The following is a 19,702-nucleotide window of genomic DNA, read 5'->3' on the forward strand; positions in this document are numbered from 1 at the left end:
GTCTCCCGCCAGTCCGCGGCCGCGCGCTGATTGGCTCCGGGGCGCCAGCGCCGGCTCCCGATTGGCCAGTGCGCTGGGTATAAATGCGGACCGCGCGGGAACCGGCGCCTGGTGGCTGGGCGGTGGCACCGGAGAGTCCCTGAGCTGCAAGCTTCCTGGAGGCGCCATGAGCTGCATCAACCTGCCCACCGTGCTGCCCGGCTCCCCCAGCAAGACCCGGGGGCAGATTCAGGTGCCGGCGCGGGGACTGGCTCCCAGCACTCGGGAGTGGGAGCGGGGTCGGGGTCGGGGTTGTGGCCATGGCCGGGCGTCCGTGCGCAGCGGGCCCCGAAGTGACCTCGCCTTCTCTCCTAGGTGATTCTAGGACCCATGTTTTCAGGAAAAAGGTAAGTAAGTCATGGCCTCGCGGGTTCCACCTTCTCCCCCATCCCTACCCTCCGGGGGGCCCGTCCTCCTCCCCTGACGCCCCTCCGGGGCCTGCCTGCCGCCCCTCTCAGACAGCACCCCCAGGACAGCCCCCACTGCCGGACGGCGCGTTCCCGCCCGGGATGCTGCTCCTCCCTGGGATCTGGTCCTGGAGCGGGCGCTCCTTCACTGCCCGCCCAGCTCAGACCCGTCCATTAGGGTCGTTCGCCACCGCTCCTTCCTGCGGCTGGATACAGCTGCTGAGGGTTTAGCCTCTCACTAAAGCCTGTTCACCCTACAGTGTGGGCACCCCTCCTTCTGGTGTGACTGTTTCCTCCGGTACTTTACACACTAAGGAGTCAGACCAGGGCACCTTTGCTCCCCTGATGTGACAGGACCATCATCTGACCTAGGCAGGGCTAGTGAGCCCCCTAAGTAACGCCCTCCGCCCGGGGGGATCACTCCAGTGCAAACCTGTTGCCCTCCGTGGTGAGGCTAAGGTGGGCTCTGAGACCCAGAGGCAAAGTGCTTTTTCTCTTGCACAAAAAGATTTAGTGAAGTCAATTCAGACTATGTGAAGGCCTCTGGGATGAGACTACTTTGGAATGCAATCTGGGGCCTTTGCCTCTGCCCACCCCACCAGATCCCTGAGATACTTATTCCTTCATCCCATCCCTGGACCAGCTGGGGGTCATTCCTTGCCGCCCTCCCCAAGGAGAACACTTCCGGTCCAGCACACCTTTATCATTCTGTTATTCCCAGGCTCTCTAGTGACTTAAAGCTCTCGATGGCATCCCTCTCAGGCCTAGATTGTGAACTCCCAGAGCATGGGCCCTCTGTCCTCACTGGTCTTTCTGTCCATTGGTGGGTCTCAGGCTGTAGACCCCTAGAAGGTGGTGGGGTGCCCTGCTTGTGCCGAGGGGGTCTTCCTTGCCCACTCTTTATACCGTGGGCCTCACAGAGTGCTCTGCTCTTGCAGTACTGAGCTGATGAGACGGGTCCGTCGCTTCCAGATTGCCCAGTACAAGTGCTTGGTGATCAAGTATGCCAAAGATACCAGGTACAGCAGCAGCTTCTCCACGCATGACCGGTGAGTCCCTGCTGTCTTCTGTCCTGTCACAGGACCTCCCCTGGAAACCTGGTGAAAATTCCCAGGGCCTAGAACATACTGTCAGAGCTGTCTTTAGTGGGAATGGTTAGTGATGCTGATGCCCGGGGCACCTGGGTGGCTCAGTCGTTAAGCGTCTACCTTCGGCTCAGGTCATGATCCCAGGGTCCTGGGATCGAGCCCCGCATCGGGCTCCCTGCTCTGCGGGAAGCCTGCTTCTCCCTCTCCCACTCCCCCTGCTTGTGTTCACTCTCTCACTGTGTCTCTCTCTGTCAAATAAATAACATCTTAAAAAAAAAAATGCCGATGCCTGGCACTGAAATATTGCAACTCAGCAAATTTGCAAAGTCGCTTGGCAAGGGATCTTAGGACTTGGCCTTTCACAGAATTCTAGCTCAGTGTTCTTAAGCAGGGACAATTTCACGCCCCCTCCCCCAGAGTGCATTTGGCAACGTCTGGGGACATTTTTAGTCCTCACAACTGGAGTGGGGGAGGGGCATTGGGATGTTGCTGAACATCCCACAATGCACAGGACAGCCCCACAACAAATACTGATCCCGCCCCAGTTGTCAGTAGTGCCATGCTTACCTCTGTGCGGTTTGCAAAACTGGTTTTGTTGAGCCTGATGTTTCTTTTCATTTAACTTTGTAGTTGTCTTAGCCCCAGCTCACTCTTGGTCATTATGCGTCCTTTAGGCATTCCGGGTTTATGTTTATCTGCCTGCACCCTGCGGACATTTGCCTTTGCCACCTGAGGTGGGGAGGGAGGCTTAAATTTAGTTTGCCTCTTCCTTGTTCCTTGGCTGCAGATTGGGGCCTGAGATTTCTGAGCCCGGGACATGATCTCTGTCCTTGGGACTTGTCCACCTGAGCCCCCAGCGGCAAAGCCATGCTGTGCATGCAGCCTTGGAACCTCGGGATGGCCCAGTGTGTGGCCACGGGCTGGGAGCATGGGGTTTCTGAAGCCAGGCGGGTGGTGGGGTGGACAGTGCCTGGGACTCGGGGCTAAGCGTCAGGATTTGAGTGACAGGTGCTTCCGGCCGTGCTGTCTGATGCTGGTCATTTATGCGGTCCGGTTCACTTCTCCCCAGAAACACGGTGTCTGCCTCCGCTGCTGCTGAGTGGGGGTGAATCCAGGGAGGACAGTGATAGCAGAAGAGGCAGCCCTGTCCCGGGACGAGAAGTCAGGAGGGCAGGGGCCCGTCTGAGCTCTGCCCGGAGTGGCAGAGATGCCCTCCAACTCGGGCTGCGGAGGCTGGGACGGACCACAGCTGGGACCGAGCCCTTGGTGGGAGCGACAGGGCTCCGGAGACGCTGCCCTTGCCCACCCTGTGGTTTTCTCTCTTTGGGGAGGGAAGGGGGAATTTAAAATTCAGGCAATACCATCTCATGCTCTTCCCAGATCTTGGAGTAGAATTATAGCAAGATAATAACTGTGCAGGGGTTGTAAAGTATTTTATTTTTCTAAATACAGCTACAGGGGGCGCCTGGGTGGCTCAGTCGTTAAGCGTCTGCCTTTGGCTCAGGTCATGGTCCCGGGGTCCTGGGGAGCAGGGAGTCCATGTGTCCCTCTGCCCCTCCCCCCCACTTGTGTGCTCCCTCTTTCAAATAAATAAATAAAATCTTAAAAAAAAAAAAAAAAATGAAGTACCAGCCCCTCAGAAGGCTAGTTGAGGAGCAGGAAAAATGAACACGGAAAAAAAAACTCATTGTAGAAAAACAGACTCTGTTTAAAAAGACAGAGGACAGAGAATAGGATCCCTCTTCAGAAATGGCCCTGGGTGTGGAGGCAGGTTGGGGTGGAAGCTTCCCACATTCGGCCTTTGGCTTTCAAACTCTTCTGGATAATATTCTCCCCGTTGGCCACACAGGGCAACAACAGTATGACCTTAGATTTGAGTCTTGGCTCTGCCAGTTAATAGCTCTGTGATCATGGTGAAATCCTTCGATCTGCCAGAAGAGCCAAGTGGATTGAGTTCTTCTCTGGCCATGTTGGCTGGAGTCCTAGGCTTATCTCTGCTGGGACACACAGGGCTGAGTCTGGTGCTCATGCTCTGCCCAGGACCACGGTGGACTTTCCGGGGCACTTTTGCCTTGCGTGGGCCCCTTCCTCCATAAAAAGAAAGAAGTAAAAAATTATATTTTATGACGGCATTGATAGAAAGACAGCTAGAAGGCAGCCTGAGTTGTAGTTATGTGTGTTCTTTTTCTCATTTAAAAAAGAAATTAAAGCATTTCTCCTGCCCTGACCCACACTGAACAGAAGTGGAGCCTTTGAGTCTCCGTTAAGCTTTGTATCGCGCATTGCCAATTTCTAGTCCAGAGCATCAAGGGAAATAACTTGTGTTGAATGACTGCTTTTCTGAACATGGGCCTTTATTCTCCCCAAATGCCTCCCACAGGCACTAACTGCAAGCTCCAGCCCAACAGTGCAGTGTGCTTTGGGGGTAGGGTGGTCACGGGAGCTGGCCCCTGGCCCCTGTGTCCAGGTTTCCGCTCCCTTGCCTTGTTCATGTGCTGGCTTTCTCTCCCCAGGAACACCATGGAGGCGCTACCAGCCTGCCTGCTCCGGGACGTGGCCCAGGAGGCCCTGGGTGTGGCTGTCATAGGCATCGATGAAGGGCAGTTTGTAAGTTGGCTTGTCCTGGCATTCTGCCTATGAACTCCCAGTCTGTCCTCCTTTCTCCTGTGCTGGTTTGGAAGGTATTTTGTTCTATCTCTGATCTTTTAGTAGGCAACGCTAACTTGCTCCAACTGGTATCTGAATACCCTTTGGATTCCCTGTACTGCTTTCCATGTTTTTTTTTTTTTAAAGATTTTATTTTATTTTATTTTTTAAAAAGATTTTATTTATTTGACAGAGAGAGACACAGCGAAGGAGGGAACATAAGCAGGGGGAGTGGGAGAGGGAGAAGCAGGCTTCCCACTGAGCAGGGAGCCTGATGCGGGGCTCGATCCCAGGACCCTGGGACCATGACCTGAGCCGAAGGCAGGCGCTTAACGACTGAGCCACCCAGGCGCCCCTGCTTTTCATGTTTTAAGGGATTTATTTTACCTTCTTAAAAAATATATATAATAAAAAAAAAAGGTGGGGGTCGGGGTGCTTGGGTGGCTTAATCATTTGAGCCTCTGACTCTTGATTTTGGCCCAGGTCATGATCTCAGGGTCATGAGATCGAGCCCTGTGTTGGGTTGCACTGAGTGTGGAGACTGCTTAAGATTCTCTCTCTCCCTCTCTTCCCCCCAAGGGGGGAAAAAAATATATATATATATATATATTTACAGTGAACAACAACAACAACAAAATTAAGTTTCTTGGGGTGCCTGGCTGGCTCAGTCTGTAGAGCATATGATTCCTGATCTCCGGGTCATGAATTCAAGTCAATTTCTCAACGCTGGTACCTAAGCAATGTTCTGTTTGCCTCGCTGTTGCTTCTGGCTTGTTCGTTATGGATTTGTTTCTCCTCTTGCAAAGTACATCCTTTAGTAGGTTCTTACAGCTCAGGATGTTTTGGTGGGAAGCTTTCTGAGTCTTGGTAGGAAAATGTCTTTATTTTGTTCTGTATGTTAAGCAGGGTGGCAGAAGGGGTAGCTTGACGATGGTTTTTCCCTGTGGCTTTGGAAAAGCAGCATCCCTTCCTGCCGCTAAGAAGGCTGCCCTCAGTCTTTGGCGGCCTTCCCGAGCAGGTGACTGGGTGACGGGTTTGCTCTCGGAAGAGTGTGTCCTGGGAGGTTCTCTGCTGAGTTTGGGGTCTGGTGTGCTTTTCACATTTGAGTGCTGGTGGCCTTTGTGCCTGGAGGGGAGATGCTATTGTCACTCCGAAACTGCCCCCCCTGCCCCCCCCCATCCAGCCGGTGTCCTGGGAACGTCTCCCAAAGTGTGTGTGGTTTCAGAGACTGTTTTTCATTTGGGATTTCGGTTAGTTCCTTTCACGTAACTCCCGCTCTAATTCACGTGTCCTTGTTTCTGTTTATGGATGTACCGTTTGTTTTAACTGTTGCTGTTCCTTCCCTTGTCTTTCTGGAAATCTTGTGTTAAAGGCCTTGCCGGCTCAGTCTTTCCTTTCTTCAGGAGTGCACTCTGGCTGAGTCTGCAGGTTGTCCTTTGTGGCCTTGGTGTCCCTCCTGGGCTTTGGGGTGTTTTGTTGCTGCGAGTGCATCTAATGAATGAAGTATAACTCCCTCCCCGTGGGGCTTACTTCAGGTCTCAGGAGTGGTATGGGTGTCCTCACCTCTACCCGGGACCGTCGTGAGGGTGACATGAGCTGCTGTAACAAACAAGCCCAAGGTTTCAGTAGCTGAAAACGCTAGAACTTTATTCTGAGTCAGTGGCGGGGAGGCCTGGCGACGCAGCTTCTCAGATGGCCCTGGGTGGGTGCATCCGGAGAATGGAATCGGGAAAACGTGGAGGTCCCTGGTGCGGGGTGGCATATCTCTAGAAGTTGCAGGCGTCACTTCTGCTGCCCTTCTGACCATTGGAATTTGGGCACATGGCCCCCTTTACTGTATTTTACTCACCTCTATGCCCTGAAATTCTTTTGTGTGTGTGTTTGGTGAGTGGTTATTCATTGCTGCAGGGAGAGCCCACACTGTGGGACCCGGGGGCGTCTCACTGAGGGCCTGGAGAGGGCTTGCTTATTAGGATTGGGGCCTGTGGGGCTCATTCTAGGGAGGGTTTTAGGAGGTTGGCTTAGCTCTTGATCCAGTGCCCTCAGGAAGGGGGGTGACCGTGACCAGCATCCTAAAGCTGCTCTCTAGGGAGGGGGGACCAGGAGGCTGAAGCCGAGTTGGTAAAGCAGGAATGGTCACTCATGTTGACCAGGACAGGGGAGTGTGTGGTCCCTTATAGTCTGTGCCCAGACAGGACTACCCATTGCGCTCGTGGAGTGGCCTTGCCTGATGCTCATGCTCCGTGAAATTAATTACGTGCCACGTGATAACACCAGAGCCCAGCGGTGAGTGCCAGGCTAGCCCCTGCAGCTGGGGCGGCTCTTGTGTTTTCACAACCCAGAAAAACAAATAAAAAACCCATTACACATTGGTTCTACATCTGTCTAGTCTTTATAGGCGTACATTTTTATTTTTTTATGATTATTATTTTTTAAAGGTTTTGTTTATTTATTTGACAGAGACAGCGAGAGAGGGAACACAAGCAGGGGGAGTGGGAGAGGGAGAAGCAGGCTTCCTGCTGAGCAGGGAGCCTGACATGGGACTCAATCCTAGGAGCCTGGGATCATGACCTGAGCCGAAGGCAGACGCTTAACGACTGAGCCACCCAGCCGCCCCTAGGCATACATTTTTAAAGAGAGGGGGCTCCTATCACGCTGTGTGGCTGTTTACCCATGTCAGCAAATGTTCCCGTCTGCAAGGATGTACCCATCCTTACAAATGCTTACAAATCTACCCTATCGTATTTATGCTGGCCCCCTGGCACGTGCCATTTAAAGGCTGTGATGGGGTGCCTGGGTGGCTCAGTCATTAGCGGCTACCTTTGACTCAGGTCCTGATCCCAGGGTCCTGGGATCGAGCCCCGCGTCGGGCTCCCTGCTCAGCGGGAAGCCTGCTTCTCCCTCTCCCACTCCCCCTGCTTGTGTTCCTGCTCTCGCTGTCTCTGTCTTTGTCAAATAAATAAATAAAATCTTTAAAAAAAAAAAAAGAATTCCTATTAAAAAGAAATAATAAAGGCTGTGATGGACATCTTGGGTTGCTGTCTGATGTATTGGGATTTATCTGCTAAGTGGAATTGCTGGTCAAGGGGTCAATCCCATTCATCCATTCATTTTCATTCATTCATTTATCAGTACTTTCTGGGCTTGTGCCCCATGCCAGCTGTGTCCTCGGTGGGGATTCAGCCAGAGGCTCCACCCCATGAGCTCACATTCTAGTCCAGGGAGAGAATGACGTCATAGGTCAGGTGGAGACACCTGGACGGGAAGGCACTGTCAGGGGGACGGAGCTAAGGTGGGGTAGTTCCGAAAGGGGCCTGTGGGAGAGGCAGGGAGTGAGCTGCTGGCCGGCTGGGTGTGTCTCGGGTGGGAGGGAAGTGCGTGGCTGCAGGCAGGCTCGGCCCCATGGATGGAGAGTGGACAGCAGGTGCAGAGGGCAGCGTGACCGCTGGGCCTTTGCAGAAATCCCCAGGAGAGAGGAGTGAAGGGCAGGTGGCGGAGCGTGCCCACGTGCGCACACACACGCCCGCACACCCAGTTCCACTGCATTTCTCTTTCGTTGCTGCTGCCTGTTTCTATGTTTATCGGCTTCTTGTATTTCTTGCTCCTTTTGTAAACTGCCTTGGAAGGGCTTCCACTCCTTTTTCTCTTGGTCTGTCTGTCCTCCAGTGCACGTGAAGTGGCCGGCACCACTCTGTCACGTGCTGTGACGACGTCTTCCCTGTTTGCCTTTGAGTTCCGTCTGTGGCGTTTCATTTCGTGTTTTACCATCCACGGTTGAACGTTTTAGTTTGTCCCGTCCTTTGTGGGCTTTGCCCTTGCGAGGCTGGCGTGTCTGCCAGGAAGCGAGGCCCCAGCCGGGGCAGAGCCGGGGGTCACTGGGCCGGGATCACGAGCCAGGCGGCTCTTGGCAGGAAGATGACGGAGGTGCAGATCCTCCACTCGGAGGCTTCCTAATCTCTGCTCTGAGTTCTTTCCCCTCCATCAAAACTCCTTTAGGAAGCGGCTCGCTGCTAGTCGCCCAGAGGTGTGGAACAGGCAGCTGGACGCCAGTGAGGACCCTCTGCTGGTACTTTCCTACCCAGATCCCACGTTGGAACTATTTCTTCCACCAAGAAAACCCGAAATTTGCTAAGCGCTTGGAAGTTCTATTTTATTTTATTTTTTAAAGTTTTTATTTATTTAAGTAATCTCTATACCCAACGTGGGGCTCAAACTCATGACCCTGAGATCAAGAGTTGCACGCTCTGGGGCGCCTGGGTGGCTCAGTCATTGGGCGTCTGCCTTCGGCTCGGGTCGTGGTCCCGGGGTCCTGGGATCGAGCCCCGCATTGGGCTCCCTGCTCGGCGGGAAGCCTGCCTCTCCCTCTGCTGCTCCCCCTGCTTGTGCTCTCTGTCTGTCCCTCTCTCTGTCAAATAAATAAAGAAAATATTAAAAAAAAAAAAAAAGAGTTGCACGCTCTTCTGACTGAGCCAGCTGGGTGCCCTGAAGTCCTAGTTTATTTTATTTCTTTTCTTTTTTTTAAGATTTTATTTATTTATTTGAGAGAGAGAGTGCACAAGAGAGAGCACAGGCAGGGGGAGCCGCAGAGGGAGAAACAGGCTCCCTGTTGAGCAGGGAGCCCCACGCGGGCCTTAGTGCCATGACCCCAGGATCAGGAAGGTAGCTGAAGGTAGATGCTTAACCAACTGAGCCACCCAGTCGCCCCTATTTATTTTATTTTCTTTTAAATTTTATTTATTTATTTATTTGAGAGCGAGAGAGGGAGAGTGTGTGTGGGAGTAGGGAGAGGGGTAGAGGGAGAGGGAAGCCGACTTCCTGCTGAGCATGGAGCCCAATGTGGGGCTCCCAGGGGTTCTCGATTTCCTGACCAGGAGATCATGACCTGAGCCGAAACCAAGAGTCGGAGGCTGAGGCTTAACCCACTGCGCCACCCGGTGTCCCCCTGAAGTTCTGTTCTAAGTGTGACCTGCATTCTCTGCCTAGGGCTGCTGTAACGAGTAGCACAGACCAGGCAGCTTACACAGCAGGAATTGATTCTCTCCCAATTCTTGAGGCTGGAAGCCCGAAATCAGGGTGTGGGCAGGCTCATTTCCTTGTGAGGGCCAGGATGGGGAACATTCCAGGCCTCTCCCCTTGGCTTGTAGATGGCCATCCTCCCTCTGTGTCTCCATCCAAATGCCCCCTTCTTGTAAGGACACCAGTCATATGATATTGGGGCTCACCCTGCTGACCTCACTTGAATGGGGTGGCATCTGGGAAGACCCTACCTCCAAATGAGGTCATGTTCTGAGGTATTGGGGGTTAGGGTTTCAGCGTGAATGTGGGGGGTGGGAAGGGACACAGGTCAACCCATAACATAAAAACAGCAATAAAAATAAATGTCCAAAAAAAAAAAAAGGTCAATTATGAGCTTCCCAGTGGGCGCTCTGCAGTGTGCTGGCCATGTGCACAGCGCTGTCTTATCTTGGAGGCCTCAGGAACCCCTGCTGGGGACCCCTTCCCAGGGAGGTGGCATGTGACCAGGGGATGAAGTGAGCTCTTTGAATGTTGGCATCAGCGCAGTGGGCGGGAGGGGGCCAAAGACCCTCCTTGGGCCCCTAAACCTGGGTGTGGAAGGACCAGTGTCCTGACATTATGCCTCCATGTGGTGGGTGAGGCACAGGGATGCTCATCTCTGTGCGGTTTTGCCCCTGCCCCCCACTCAGGGATTATTTGGTAACGTCTGGAAACCATTTTCTTTGTGACAACTTAGGGAGGGGGGTGTTTACTGGCCGAGAGCCCCTTGCAGGATGGGAGCTGCATTTCTGTGACCCGCAATGGGAGCTGCATTTCTGTGACCCGCAATGAGTGTGCGAACATGCCAGAGTCGGGGTGGGTGGGGTGGGGGGTGCTTCTGTGCTTGGGCCTGGCCAGCCCTGCAGAGGGTAGTCAGATTTGGCTGCAGCTGAATCCTACTCGAATTGCTCTTGGTTTTCCTAGCCACCTTCCGGACCTTGTCTTGCTAACTGTCCAGGTCTCCGTTACCTCACACCTCAATAAATGGGCCAAGCCAGGCTTGAACGGCTTGGGGAGAGACCCGCTGCCCCAAGACAAGAACGTGCCTGTTCACACAACTCAAAGACCAATTCACATAGACAAACGCAGTCCACTGGAAGCAGTTTGATTGAGCAGTGAAAACTCACAAAGGCTCTGCAGAAGTAGCATCCTCACCCTCGGCCACTTAGAATGACAGCTGATTTACCAAGTAAACGCAGGGCCTGCTGTGTCATCCTACTCTGTAACTGGCTGGCAGAACCCAGGCCCCTCTTGAGGAATCAGAGGGCATATCATCTGTTCACTATTTGAGTGCCTTGGATCCATGAGCAACACCGGGGGCGTTCCTTGCCATTCTTAGGCTCAGAAACATTAAGTCCTTGCCAAGGTCACACAGTCATGGGTTCAACCAGAGCATGGTTCAAGGCATGAACCCTTGAACAGCCCTCTGGCCCGAGCTTTTGGCCACCGCGGTATTAGATCACCTCCAGCTGGGTTGCATGATCTAGTGATGGGTCCGATGTGCTCGGGCCTGGAGTGCACCTGTTCTGTGTGGAGAGCCAGCGATGGTTAGGGGACGAGGGTGGTTGTGGCTGTGCGTGGCTGTGCGAAGTGGGGGTGAGCACGGAGACACTGGTCTCCTGGTCTTGGGCGCTGGCAAGAGGGCTGGGGTCACCCTGTTCTCATGCTCCACACTGATGGGTGGCAGTGTCTCTGTGGCTCCCGGAAGCTGCTGCTCTGGGTGGAAGCTCACTGATGTTCCCCCCTACCCCTGCCCCCTTCCAGTTCCCAGACATCGTGGAGTTCAGCGAGACTATGGCCAACGCTGGGAAGACCGTGATTGTGGCCGCACTGGATGGGACCTTCCAGAGGAAGGTGAGGCATCTGATACAGGCTTTGGAGGGGATCTGGAGGGAGGGAAGGGCCTGAGAAGAACAGGGGCAGCCCTGCGAGCCTCTTCTCTCAATGCAGTGCTACCTGGATGACCCGGGCTTGACACCTGGGGGCACTTTGAGCCGGGCCGTGTCCTAGCCCGGGCACTCAGATGAGCCAGACCCAGCTCCCTGGCTTGCCTGGGAGTCCATCCAAGGATTCCAGGGAAAAACCCACCTGGCCAGGTAGATGTGCTCACCTGCTGTCTTTCCCTGGGAGTGTAGGCATTCGGGAGCATCCTGAACCTGGTGCCCCTGGCGGAGAGCGTGGTGAAGCTGACAGCCGTGTGCATGGAGTGCTTCCGGGAGGCCGCCTACACCAAGCGGCTAGGCTCGGAGAAAGAGGTAGCCCCCACCTGCCTGCTCCGGGGCGGGGGGGTGGGGGGAGGCCCGGGGGCGCTGTGCCCCCTCTCAGCCCAGGCCCTTTGCGTCCGTCCCGTGGCCAGGTCGAGGTGATTGGAGGAGCAGACAAATACCACTCCGTGTGCCGCCTCTGCTACTTCAAGAAGGCCTCGGGTCTGCCCGCCGCGCCGGACGGCAAGGAGAACAAGGAGAACTGCCCGGTGCCGGTGCCGGGAAAGCCAGGAGAGGCGGCGGGAGCGCGGAAGCTGTTTGCTCCGCATCAGATCCTGCAGTGCAGCCCGGCCATCTGAGGCTCCCCGTCCCGCGGCCGCCCCCTGCCGGCCGGCCGCCGCGCAGCCTTCCCCCAGGGGGACGTGGGGGGTGGGGCGAAGATGGGACTTTCTGCCTCCCGCGGTGCAGGTCCTGGGCTGGTGGTCTGCACATCCCGTTTCCCCCTTTCCTGGTTCCCTTCCCGGCTGCTGGTCCACTCGTGAGCTCAGGGTCTGGCTGCCGCAGCCACCCCGCCTCCTGTGGGGTGAGGGGCAGAACCACACACTGGCGACATCGGCGCCCATGGCTTCTTCCCCCTTGTGGCTTTCGCTGTTGAGTTTCTGTTCTCACTGGGAAGTCCGAGCGCCGGTACCTCCGGCTCAGACCGAGCCTCGGCCCACGCAGAGGTTTCTGTCTCTGCTTGGGACTGACTCCTGGCCCCCAAGGGTGGCTGGACTGATGGCCTCCTGCTTCCTACACTCCGGGTGATCATTTTCTCCAGAATTACAGCTTCTCTCACATGGGAGACACTTACCCTGCTGGGGCTCAGGTCCCAGGGACTTAATCTTTTAAAGTGTGTGTGTGGGGGGGTGGTTAGGGGCAGAGGTGGCTAGGGTTAGGGTCTATGATTCTGTTGTAGCGTGTGAATTAGTAACTAATATTAAAATTTACTGGTTGGTGAAAGCACATTTGTCTTTTTTTTCTGTAAGATTTTATTTTTGAGAGAGCACAAGCGGGAGGAGGGGCACAGGGAGAGGGACAAGCAGATTCCCCGCTGAGCGGGGAGCCTGATCCCAGGGACACTGAGATATGACCTGAGCAGAAGTCAGACACTTAACTGAGCCACCCAGGTGCCCCGAAACCACATTTGTCTTTAACAGCCTGGGATGCCCTGGGTCTCACTGTAGACAGCTCTGATGTGACACACGTGGGGATTTCTTTCCAGATCTTCTTCTAGCACTACTAGTCTCTTAGCCACACCACTTTCACTGAGAAGCGACCATGAAGCGCGTCCTAGGAGGACCATTTGCTTACTCTTCTGTCTGGACGGGTTTCAGGACAAAATGGGTGGACGGAGGAGCCTGGGTCCCAGGATGGAAAGACAAGGCTATGGTCAGGTCTGCCAGCTGGGGCTGTGGGGTCAGGTTTTGTTTGTGAAATAGACACTTGATAGCTCAGGAGCCCAGAAGACTAGCTCAGCTGTACCTTGTAAAATGGGCTGTCAGCGGCTTGCATGGAAGCAAGAATCCGCTGGGGTGGGCGAGCCCCCGTCCCCCACGCCGGTGCAGATGGGATCAGGGTTCTGGGGTGGCCTCCCTGCCCTGGCTTGCCTCTCCCCTTTGTTCTACTCCAGCTTGCTGGTGACTGGTCCTGAGTCACAGGTGGTCATAGAACCGTATTAATTGCTACTCAGGACTTTCAAACTAACAGGCCCACTTTTGACAGTCCCTGCTCCAAAAGGGAAATGAGGTGCTTCGGGCGCCCTGGCCCCTCCTGCCAGAGATGGGCTCGCCCCCGGTGCTAACAACCCCTGCCTGCAGGCAGGATGTGGAGGACTGGGCCTCGCCAGGGGACTCCTCACTCTGCTAGGAGGGGTTGGGAAGGAAAGGGTTACCAGGGAAGGGGCATTCAGTGGGGCAGCTCCCTGGTGCCCCCACCCCAACTCTAGCAAGGGCACAGCAAGGCCCTGGCAAGGCAGTCCAGAGAAACTGTCTTGTTTACAAGCTGAGCACAGTTGCTATTTTAAGATGCTGATGGACGGCAGCGTGAGGCATGAGACCCCAGACGAGGCAGTGTGTGCGCATGCGTGCGTGAGGCGTACCAGAGGGGCAGGCCGCCGGGACTATTCAAAACCAACCCCCTCCCAGGGTGCACCCCAGAGTGGAATTTCTCTTCGACCTCTAGGCTAAGGCCCAACGAATGACAATGGAGATTATGAACGAGGAAAACATTTATTCTGTCTTGGAATCCGTCTACTAGAACCAGGGATCTGTGCGTCTTATCCCCAAGGCTTCTTAATACATTCAGAACAGCCCGGGGGCTATGGGAGCACCCCACACCTAACAGTGGCAGAATATTTACATAAAGCTGGGCGTTTCCGGTCAGGCAAAGCCCCTCCCTGTTGCCAAGGGGTGGGGACAAGGAGAAGGGAGTGCTACCCCATGCCCCTGTGGCAAGCATCCTTCCAGGCCCCCCCCTCCTGCCGCCGCCCCCGCTGTCAGGGGACCAGCCCAGAGGCACAAGCACAGGGTAGGGACCCCAGACCCAAGAGCGAGCAGACAGGACAGCAGTGAGCACTGGGCTGCCAGCTCCCGGAGCAGGCAGGGGGCTGTGGGCACGACGGCGCCAGGAGGTGGGAAACAAACCTGAGTGAGCAGGAAAGGGGGCCCCCGGCCAGCACCAGCAGCAAAGCAGGTGGAAAGCTCGCAGCCTCATCTTTGGCACAGAACCCCAAGTAACCGCGGCCACCACAGCCTGGACCTGAGCCTGGCTCCTTTGGGCTGGGAAGAAGCTAAGGCACTTGTCAAAACAGCATGTCGGGCAGGTCTAGCTATTTCAGGTGGGGATGGGATCATTAAAAGCAATAACAAAACGCATCTGGCCAAAAACCCTTTTCTAAAAAATGCCCTTGAGGAGTGGTGGGTGAAGCCCTTGGGGCAGAGGCACTTTGGGCTGGGGCCCAGCAGCAGCAGCTGGGGTGGGGGGAGCAGTGGCCCTCCAGGCTGCGCCGAGGCTCCGAAGGGCACAGGACAGGAGGAGGGGCCACAGCTCCAGGAGGCGAGGCTCATGGGAGGAGTCCAGGATAGGGGGGAGGCCCCCCCAGCACCCTCTCCGCCTCCCTTACCATCCCCCTCTGAGGCTCAGTACACGGGGGGCGGCTGGTAGCCCTCAGTGGTCTCAGCGTTCTGGGTGAAGGGCGGTTGTTGGTAGTTGTCCACAGATGCACCAGGGTAGGAAGCGTAGGCTGTGCTGGGGTCTGGAGTGGGGTCTACATAGTTCTGGATGAAGTCGTCCACTCCGGCCTTGTAGCGCTGGTAGGCCAAGGAGGCCAGCACACCCTGCAGGGAACCCCGAGTTTTGGGTTCGTCAGCCTCCCAGCACCCTTCTCCAAAGATACTGCAACCCTTGTCCGCCCCGGCCCACCTACCCAGGAGAAGATGGAGAAGAAGCTGAAGGTGATGGCTGCCCGGGCCGAGTCGGCCCCTACGAACACATCTTCCTCCTTGGTGGCTGCCCACTGGTTGGTAAGGAAGCAGAAACCAACGAACCACAGGAAGGTCCAGAGAGCTGGGAAGAAGGCCGGGAGGGCAAGGTCAGCTCCATGGAGGAGGCAGCGGCTGTTCGGGGACCCAGGAAGGGCTCCTTGTGGTGGTGGGGGTGCGGGGGAGGCCCTGGGCAAGGATCTCCCGGAAGCCTCCAGGAGTATAAAGGGCACTGATGCAGAAGCCAGGGTGGGGACCGGGGTGCCTGGCTCCAGAGCCCCGTGACCATCACTCAACGCTGGTGGGCTTCGGCAGAGCGACGGAAATCCCTGTGCTGTGCAAACCTGTGTACTCGAGTGGGGCTGCGGACCCCGGGCTGCTCCTGGCCCCTCCCAAGATTGCCGAGGCCCTGCAATCCCAGAGCCCCAGGGCTTTGGGGAACACTGCCTGCTCCTATTCATCTCCCCAAATAGAATGGGGGCGCTGCTAGCAGGTACCTGAGAAGAGCAGGTCGCTGATAACCAGGTATTTGCGGTCAGTGACGTTGCTGATCTGGGGGAAATAGACGTCAACCACGAGGAAAAAGGCTGAGGCCAGGAAGGCCAGCACCCCGATGGCGATGCCATAGCCACACGCATCCTCGTTGTGGTTGAAAATGCAGTATTTCTGTCTGGAATGGTGGGTATTGCTGTAGCCCTCGCCGAAAATGCACGAGAACACGATCAAGGCAAAGACCTGAGGGGACAGGTGGGGAAGGGCTGAGTGGTCGACAGACAACCCCCGGGGGGGCACACATGATGGGGACCCTGGGCTCTCCCACTGCTGCTGTTCCCCTTTGGGGGGTCAGGCGCCATGGCCCTTTCTGAACTTGGGGCATGAGCTGATAAGCAAGTTCCTCCTGGTGCAGGTTCCCCGCTTCTCTCTACTTCCCTCTCCCAGGCCACCAGCAGATACCAGCAAGGGCATGGCTGGGGATTCCTGGACTGGGGGCCGGTGGGGAATGGACGGGGATCTCCTGAGAGGGGACTGCCCCGTCCCAGCTGCCTGCCAGGAGGAGTCACCGTGGTTCAGAAGGAGATGGGCCACGAAGTCACAGAAACCCAGGCCTGGAGCCTCACCCGCAGATCATCTCCTGCCTGAGTCACCTCTGCCTGAACATGTGGGTGATGGAGAACTCCCCCCGCCCCCCCTGCCCTCAGGAAAGGCATGCCAGTGTGCTCTGAGCGGAAGCCCATGCCCCCAGACTCCCACTTCTTGGTGCCCCCTCCAACTCTTTCCTGCTCCAGCCTGGCCTCCCCAGTTGGGCCAGCTGTCTTCCTACAAGGACTACTGGCCTCTTTGGTATCGGGACTGTCCCCTCTGAGGGAACCCCAGTCTGCTTCCTGCCCATAAGTGAGTCCTGTCTGCAGTGCCTGCTGGAGCACCCCAGGCTAGTCTGACTGGCAGGTCCTGTGGACACCGTTCTGCACTCAGAACCCTGCAGGTCCTAGTTGGGGGTGCAAGGGGGTGTGCCAGCCAGAACTCTGGGAGGGGCTCCAGGCCCTTGGGAACAGCCTCATGTCACCTCATCTCCTCCCTACACTTCAAGGCCACCACCCCATGTCAGCAGATGCAGGGATGCAAGACAGTCTGGACACCTGGCTCTCACTGGGAGGGGCCCAGGCCTCTCCCCTGCCCTGCCCGAACAAGGCCCGTTCAATAGGCTCTGGAGCTAGCAGTCACAAGCCCCACCCCCAGCTGGAGATGAAGCCGGAACTCCGGGATGCTGGGAGCAGTGTGCCAGGCCCCACTCCTGGCACAGCCATCCCAACACACGGGGCATCTGCCCCTGGGAACAGACCCCATGAAGGCATAGCGTGGGCACTTCAGTCCCAGCCCTCTGCCTGCCCATCTCTAACACCTTGTCCAACTTTGGGAGCTGGCTGTCCAAGAGCCTGTGACCCCCCCCCCCAACCTGGTGCTGGAGGGCTCCCCTACCTCACAGGATACATCCTGGGGTCACCTGATCTTGGGTGGGGAAGCAGACCCGCGGCCTGCTCCAGAGTGGAAGGGAGATGCTGTTTCAGGAGGCCATACTGCCCCAGTACCCCACGCGGCTTGGGAAAGCCCCTTCCCGGCTAATTCCCCCAGCACGGAGTCTCAGGACGCCGGCCACCTGTCCTGGAGCTGCCCCAAGCTCCTCCCACCGCCAGCAGGGCGACAGGCCTGCTCCCCGCGGCGCCTCCGGGCCACCCCAACCCGAGCCCGGCCGGTGGGGGGCAGCGAGGACCGGGGGAAGGTGGGGGAAGCTGCGGCCCGTGGGAGGGAGCCGACCGGGCCCTGGCCATGGAGGGCGGCGGGGCCCGGGCCCTCTCGCCGGCCCCACGCGCGCCACCCGCACCCTCCCGGCCTCGGCCGCCGCCACCTGTCGCGCTCGCAGACTCGCGGGAACCCCTCCCCCGCCCGGGCCTGGCGGCCCAGTCCGGTCCCCGGGCCCGGAGTCCCCGCCGGCTCACCAGACACACGACCCGCGTCACCACCTGCGGCTGCGTCAGGAAGCGCCGCAGGTCGAAGGAGCCGCCCGCCTTGGCCGCGCCGTAGGCCCCGCTCTCCATGTCGCCTTCGCCACTGCCGCCGCCGCGGACCGCCGAGGACTCAGCCACCGCCCCGCCCCGGCACTGCCCGGCCCCCGGGGCGTGGCCAACATGGCCCCAGGGACCGAGGGCAAAGTGCGGCCCGGCGCCAGGGGCGAGTGGAGTGGGCGGGGCCTGCGTTCCGGCAGGGAACAGCCGTCCGGCCCAGCTCGTGGCCGGGCCGCGTCCCCCCGCTCCCAGGAAGGCGCCAGAGAGCGCTCAGAAAGAGAGGGAGGCGCGGAGGGCCCGCCCCTCTGCCCCACCCACACTCGCCCCTGCCGTCCCGCCTTCTTCTCCGGGAAGCTCGTCCAATACCGAAGGGGCCAGCCAGTAGTCCTTGCAGGAAGTCAGCCTCACCTGCCCAGGACCCAGGCTCACAAGCACCCCCTCTTCTCTCCCCGTTCCATCCCAAACCCCAGGCCACAGCCTGGACGCACTCCCTGACTGGCCCGTCACTCTTTGCGTCTCTCTGGAGCTCAGCCTGGGGTGGCGTCGAGCCCCCCCCCCGCCCCGCCCCCGCCAAATCTTCCCCGGCTGGACCAGGTCCCGAGTATGTATGACTTTAGACTTCCATGCCCGAGATGGTGTGCGGACAGAAACAAAGTTTCCAGGGTGACAGGCAGAGGACAGGGTTTAATCCAATTCTCCTCCCCCAACACACCCCCAAATGGTTTAGAGCTTCTGAACAGAGAAGGCTGAGTGGGAATGGGGTGGGGGGTGCATTCTCTAGGGGCCACCAGCGGACAGGCAGGGAAAAACTCCAGACGCTTTTTGCTAGTTACAGGTGAGGATTAATGAGAGGGTGCTGGCCGGGGGAGGGCTGAGTCCTCTCAGGTGAGCTGGACAGTGACAGGTGAGTAGGTTGGGCCAGAGGACTAGGCCACCAGGAGATGGGAGTGCCACTCCTGGGAAGAGGGGAACAGCTGTGGGGGCGGTGGGTTGGTGCAGCTGGGCCTTTTCACAATGTACCCCACTTTCTCCAGACCTGCATGGATGGTGACAAGCAGCTGAGGGGTGAGGACAGGGGCCACACAGAGCCCCCCCTTCCTATGGACTTCCCCTTCCATCACAGCCCACCCCATCCTAAAATCCTCAGCCTAACACCATGTGCGTTCATGGAAGAGCACCAGGCTCCAAGAATCCGGGCTGGCAGGTTTTTCTTCATGCAAATGGTGGGTCCTTTCTGTAGTGGACAAAGACCAGGACTCTGCCAAGCCTGCCTCTTCTGGTCACAGCCTTGATGACAAAGGAGTTAAGATTCCGGGTTAGGCAAATACACATCTCAGCCACCCCCTCCCAAGGCCTCTGGGAGTTTTAGGGTGCCAAGTGCATCAGTGCCCTGGGCAGCAGAAGGGCTGTAAGGCTTAGTCACCCCACTAAATGAAGGGGGAGGGAACTGAATCACCAAGAGGACAAGCGCTGGCCCCTGGTCACATGGCAAGTGAGAGCCTGGCCTCTATATCCCATTTTATAGAAGGGAACACGGAGGCTCAGAGAGGTGACACGGCTCTCCCATGAGTCTGCCTCTGGAAGGGACAGAGACGGGAGGGGGGACCCAGAGGTGAGACAAGAGGAGTACCAAGGACAGACAATGGCCACTGAGAAGCCTGGCCAGGGAGGGAGGAAGGCAACCAGGAGATGGCAGTATCCTAGAGGCCCAGGGAGGTGAGAAGTTCACGGGGCACAGGTGACGGCTGCCAAAGGCTAGGCAGGTGGAGCACACAGAGGCCTGCGGGGCCAGGGGATGGACGACACAAAGGCCCTGGTCACTTTACAAGTCAGTGGAGTGAGAGCCTTGGAGAGGGGACCCTAGGAGGTCTGGCCCTGCCTCTTGTCACCAGCCAGGAAGCACCGGCCTATGTGGTTGCCATGGAGAGCAGAAGCCCCTGATCCACGCTGGTCCCCGGGGGGCATCATCCCTACTCCTGGCGTCCCTCTCCCTCCTCTGACCCCTCAGGAAGACGGGCGAATATGCCCCATCCAGAGGCCAGGGGACTCCATCACAGGGCTGCTGGGAGTGTTGGTCAGGGTCAGATAAAGCCAGGCTGTGCAAGCCCTCAGCAGGCACTTGGCACCCAGTAGGCCCTTCATAAACTTTTGCAAGTCATGCATGATCCATGTGGCCCTTTG

The 19,702-nt window shown here is 57.3% G+C and overlaps 2 protein-coding genes across 3 annotated transcripts; one reads left to right on the top strand and one right to left on the bottom strand.

The window, feature by feature from the left end:
• Positions 1-120: 120 nt before the first annotated feature.
• TK1 (thymidine kinase 1) lies at positions 121-12,444 on the top strand. The gene is made up of 7 exons (XM_035025887.1): positions 121-232; positions 355-386; positions 1,385-1,495; positions 4,048-4,141; positions 11,000-11,089; positions 11,371-11,490; positions 11,592-12,444. Exons 1-7 carry the CDS (start codon positions 167-169, stop codon positions 11,796-11,798), a joined length of 720 nt encoding a protein of 239 aa, XP_034881778.1. The 5' UTR covers positions 121-166; the 3' UTR covers positions 11,799-12,444.
• A 1,246-nt stretch (positions 12,445-13,690) lies between these two features.
• On the bottom strand, positions 13,691-17,732 carry SYNGR2 (synaptogyrin 2). 2 transcript variants are annotated; one of them, XM_035025888.1, is made up of 4 exons: positions 17,456-17,628; positions 15,458-15,695; positions 14,906-15,045; positions 13,691-14,816 (listed from the first exon to the last, which is right to left on the bottom strand). In XM_035025888.1, exons 1-4 carry the CDS (start codon positions 17,552-17,554, stop codon positions 14,619-14,621), a joined length of 675 nt encoding a protein of 224 aa, XP_034881779.1. In that variant the 5' UTR covers positions 17,555-17,628; the 3' UTR covers positions 13,691-14,618. The 2 variants fall into 2 exon arrangements, with proteins under 2 accessions (XP_034881779.1, XP_034881780.1); XM_035025889.1 differs by lacking the exon at positions 14,906-15,045 and having other exon boundaries at positions 17,456-17,732.
• Between the last annotated feature and the right edge of the window lie 1,970 nt (positions 17,733-19,702).

The sequence above is a fragment of the Mirounga leonina genome, unplaced genomic scaffold, assembly GCF_011800145.1.
Source record: "Mirounga leonina isolate KUSES-001 unplaced genomic scaffold, KU_Mleo_1.0 Mir_197, whole genome shotgun sequence".
NCBI classification, from domain to species: Eukaryota; Metazoa; Chordata; class Mammalia; order Carnivora; family Phocidae; genus Mirounga; species Mirounga leonina.

Bases quoted from the DNA above. Each gene is read 5' to 3' on its own strand.
- TK1 (XM_035025887.1), top strand. From the start codon at position 167: ATGAGCTGCATCAACCTGCCCACCGTGCTGCCCGGCTCCCCCAGCAAG. The intron at 1,496-4,047 runs GTGAGTCCCTGC...TTCTCTCCCCAG, and splicing joins AGCTTCTCCACGCATGACCG to GAACACCATGGAGGCGCTAC. The intron at 11,491-11,591 runs GTAGCCCCCACC...TCCCGTGGCCAG, and splicing joins GGCTAGGCTCGGAGAAAGAG to GTCGAGGTGATTGGAGGAGC.
- SYNGR2 (XM_035025888.1), bottom strand. From the start codon at position 17,554: ATGGAGAGCGGGGCCTACGGCGCGGCCAAGGCGGGCGGCTCCTTCGAC. The intron at 15,046-15,457 runs GTACCTGCTAGC...CCTTCTTCCCAG, and splicing joins CAGCGACCTGCTCTTCTCAG to CTCTCTGGACCTTCCTGTGG. The intron at 14,817-14,905 runs GTAGGTGGGCCG...GGTTCCCTGCAG, and splicing joins TCTTCTCCATCTTCTCCTGG to GGTGTGCTGGCCTCCTTGGC.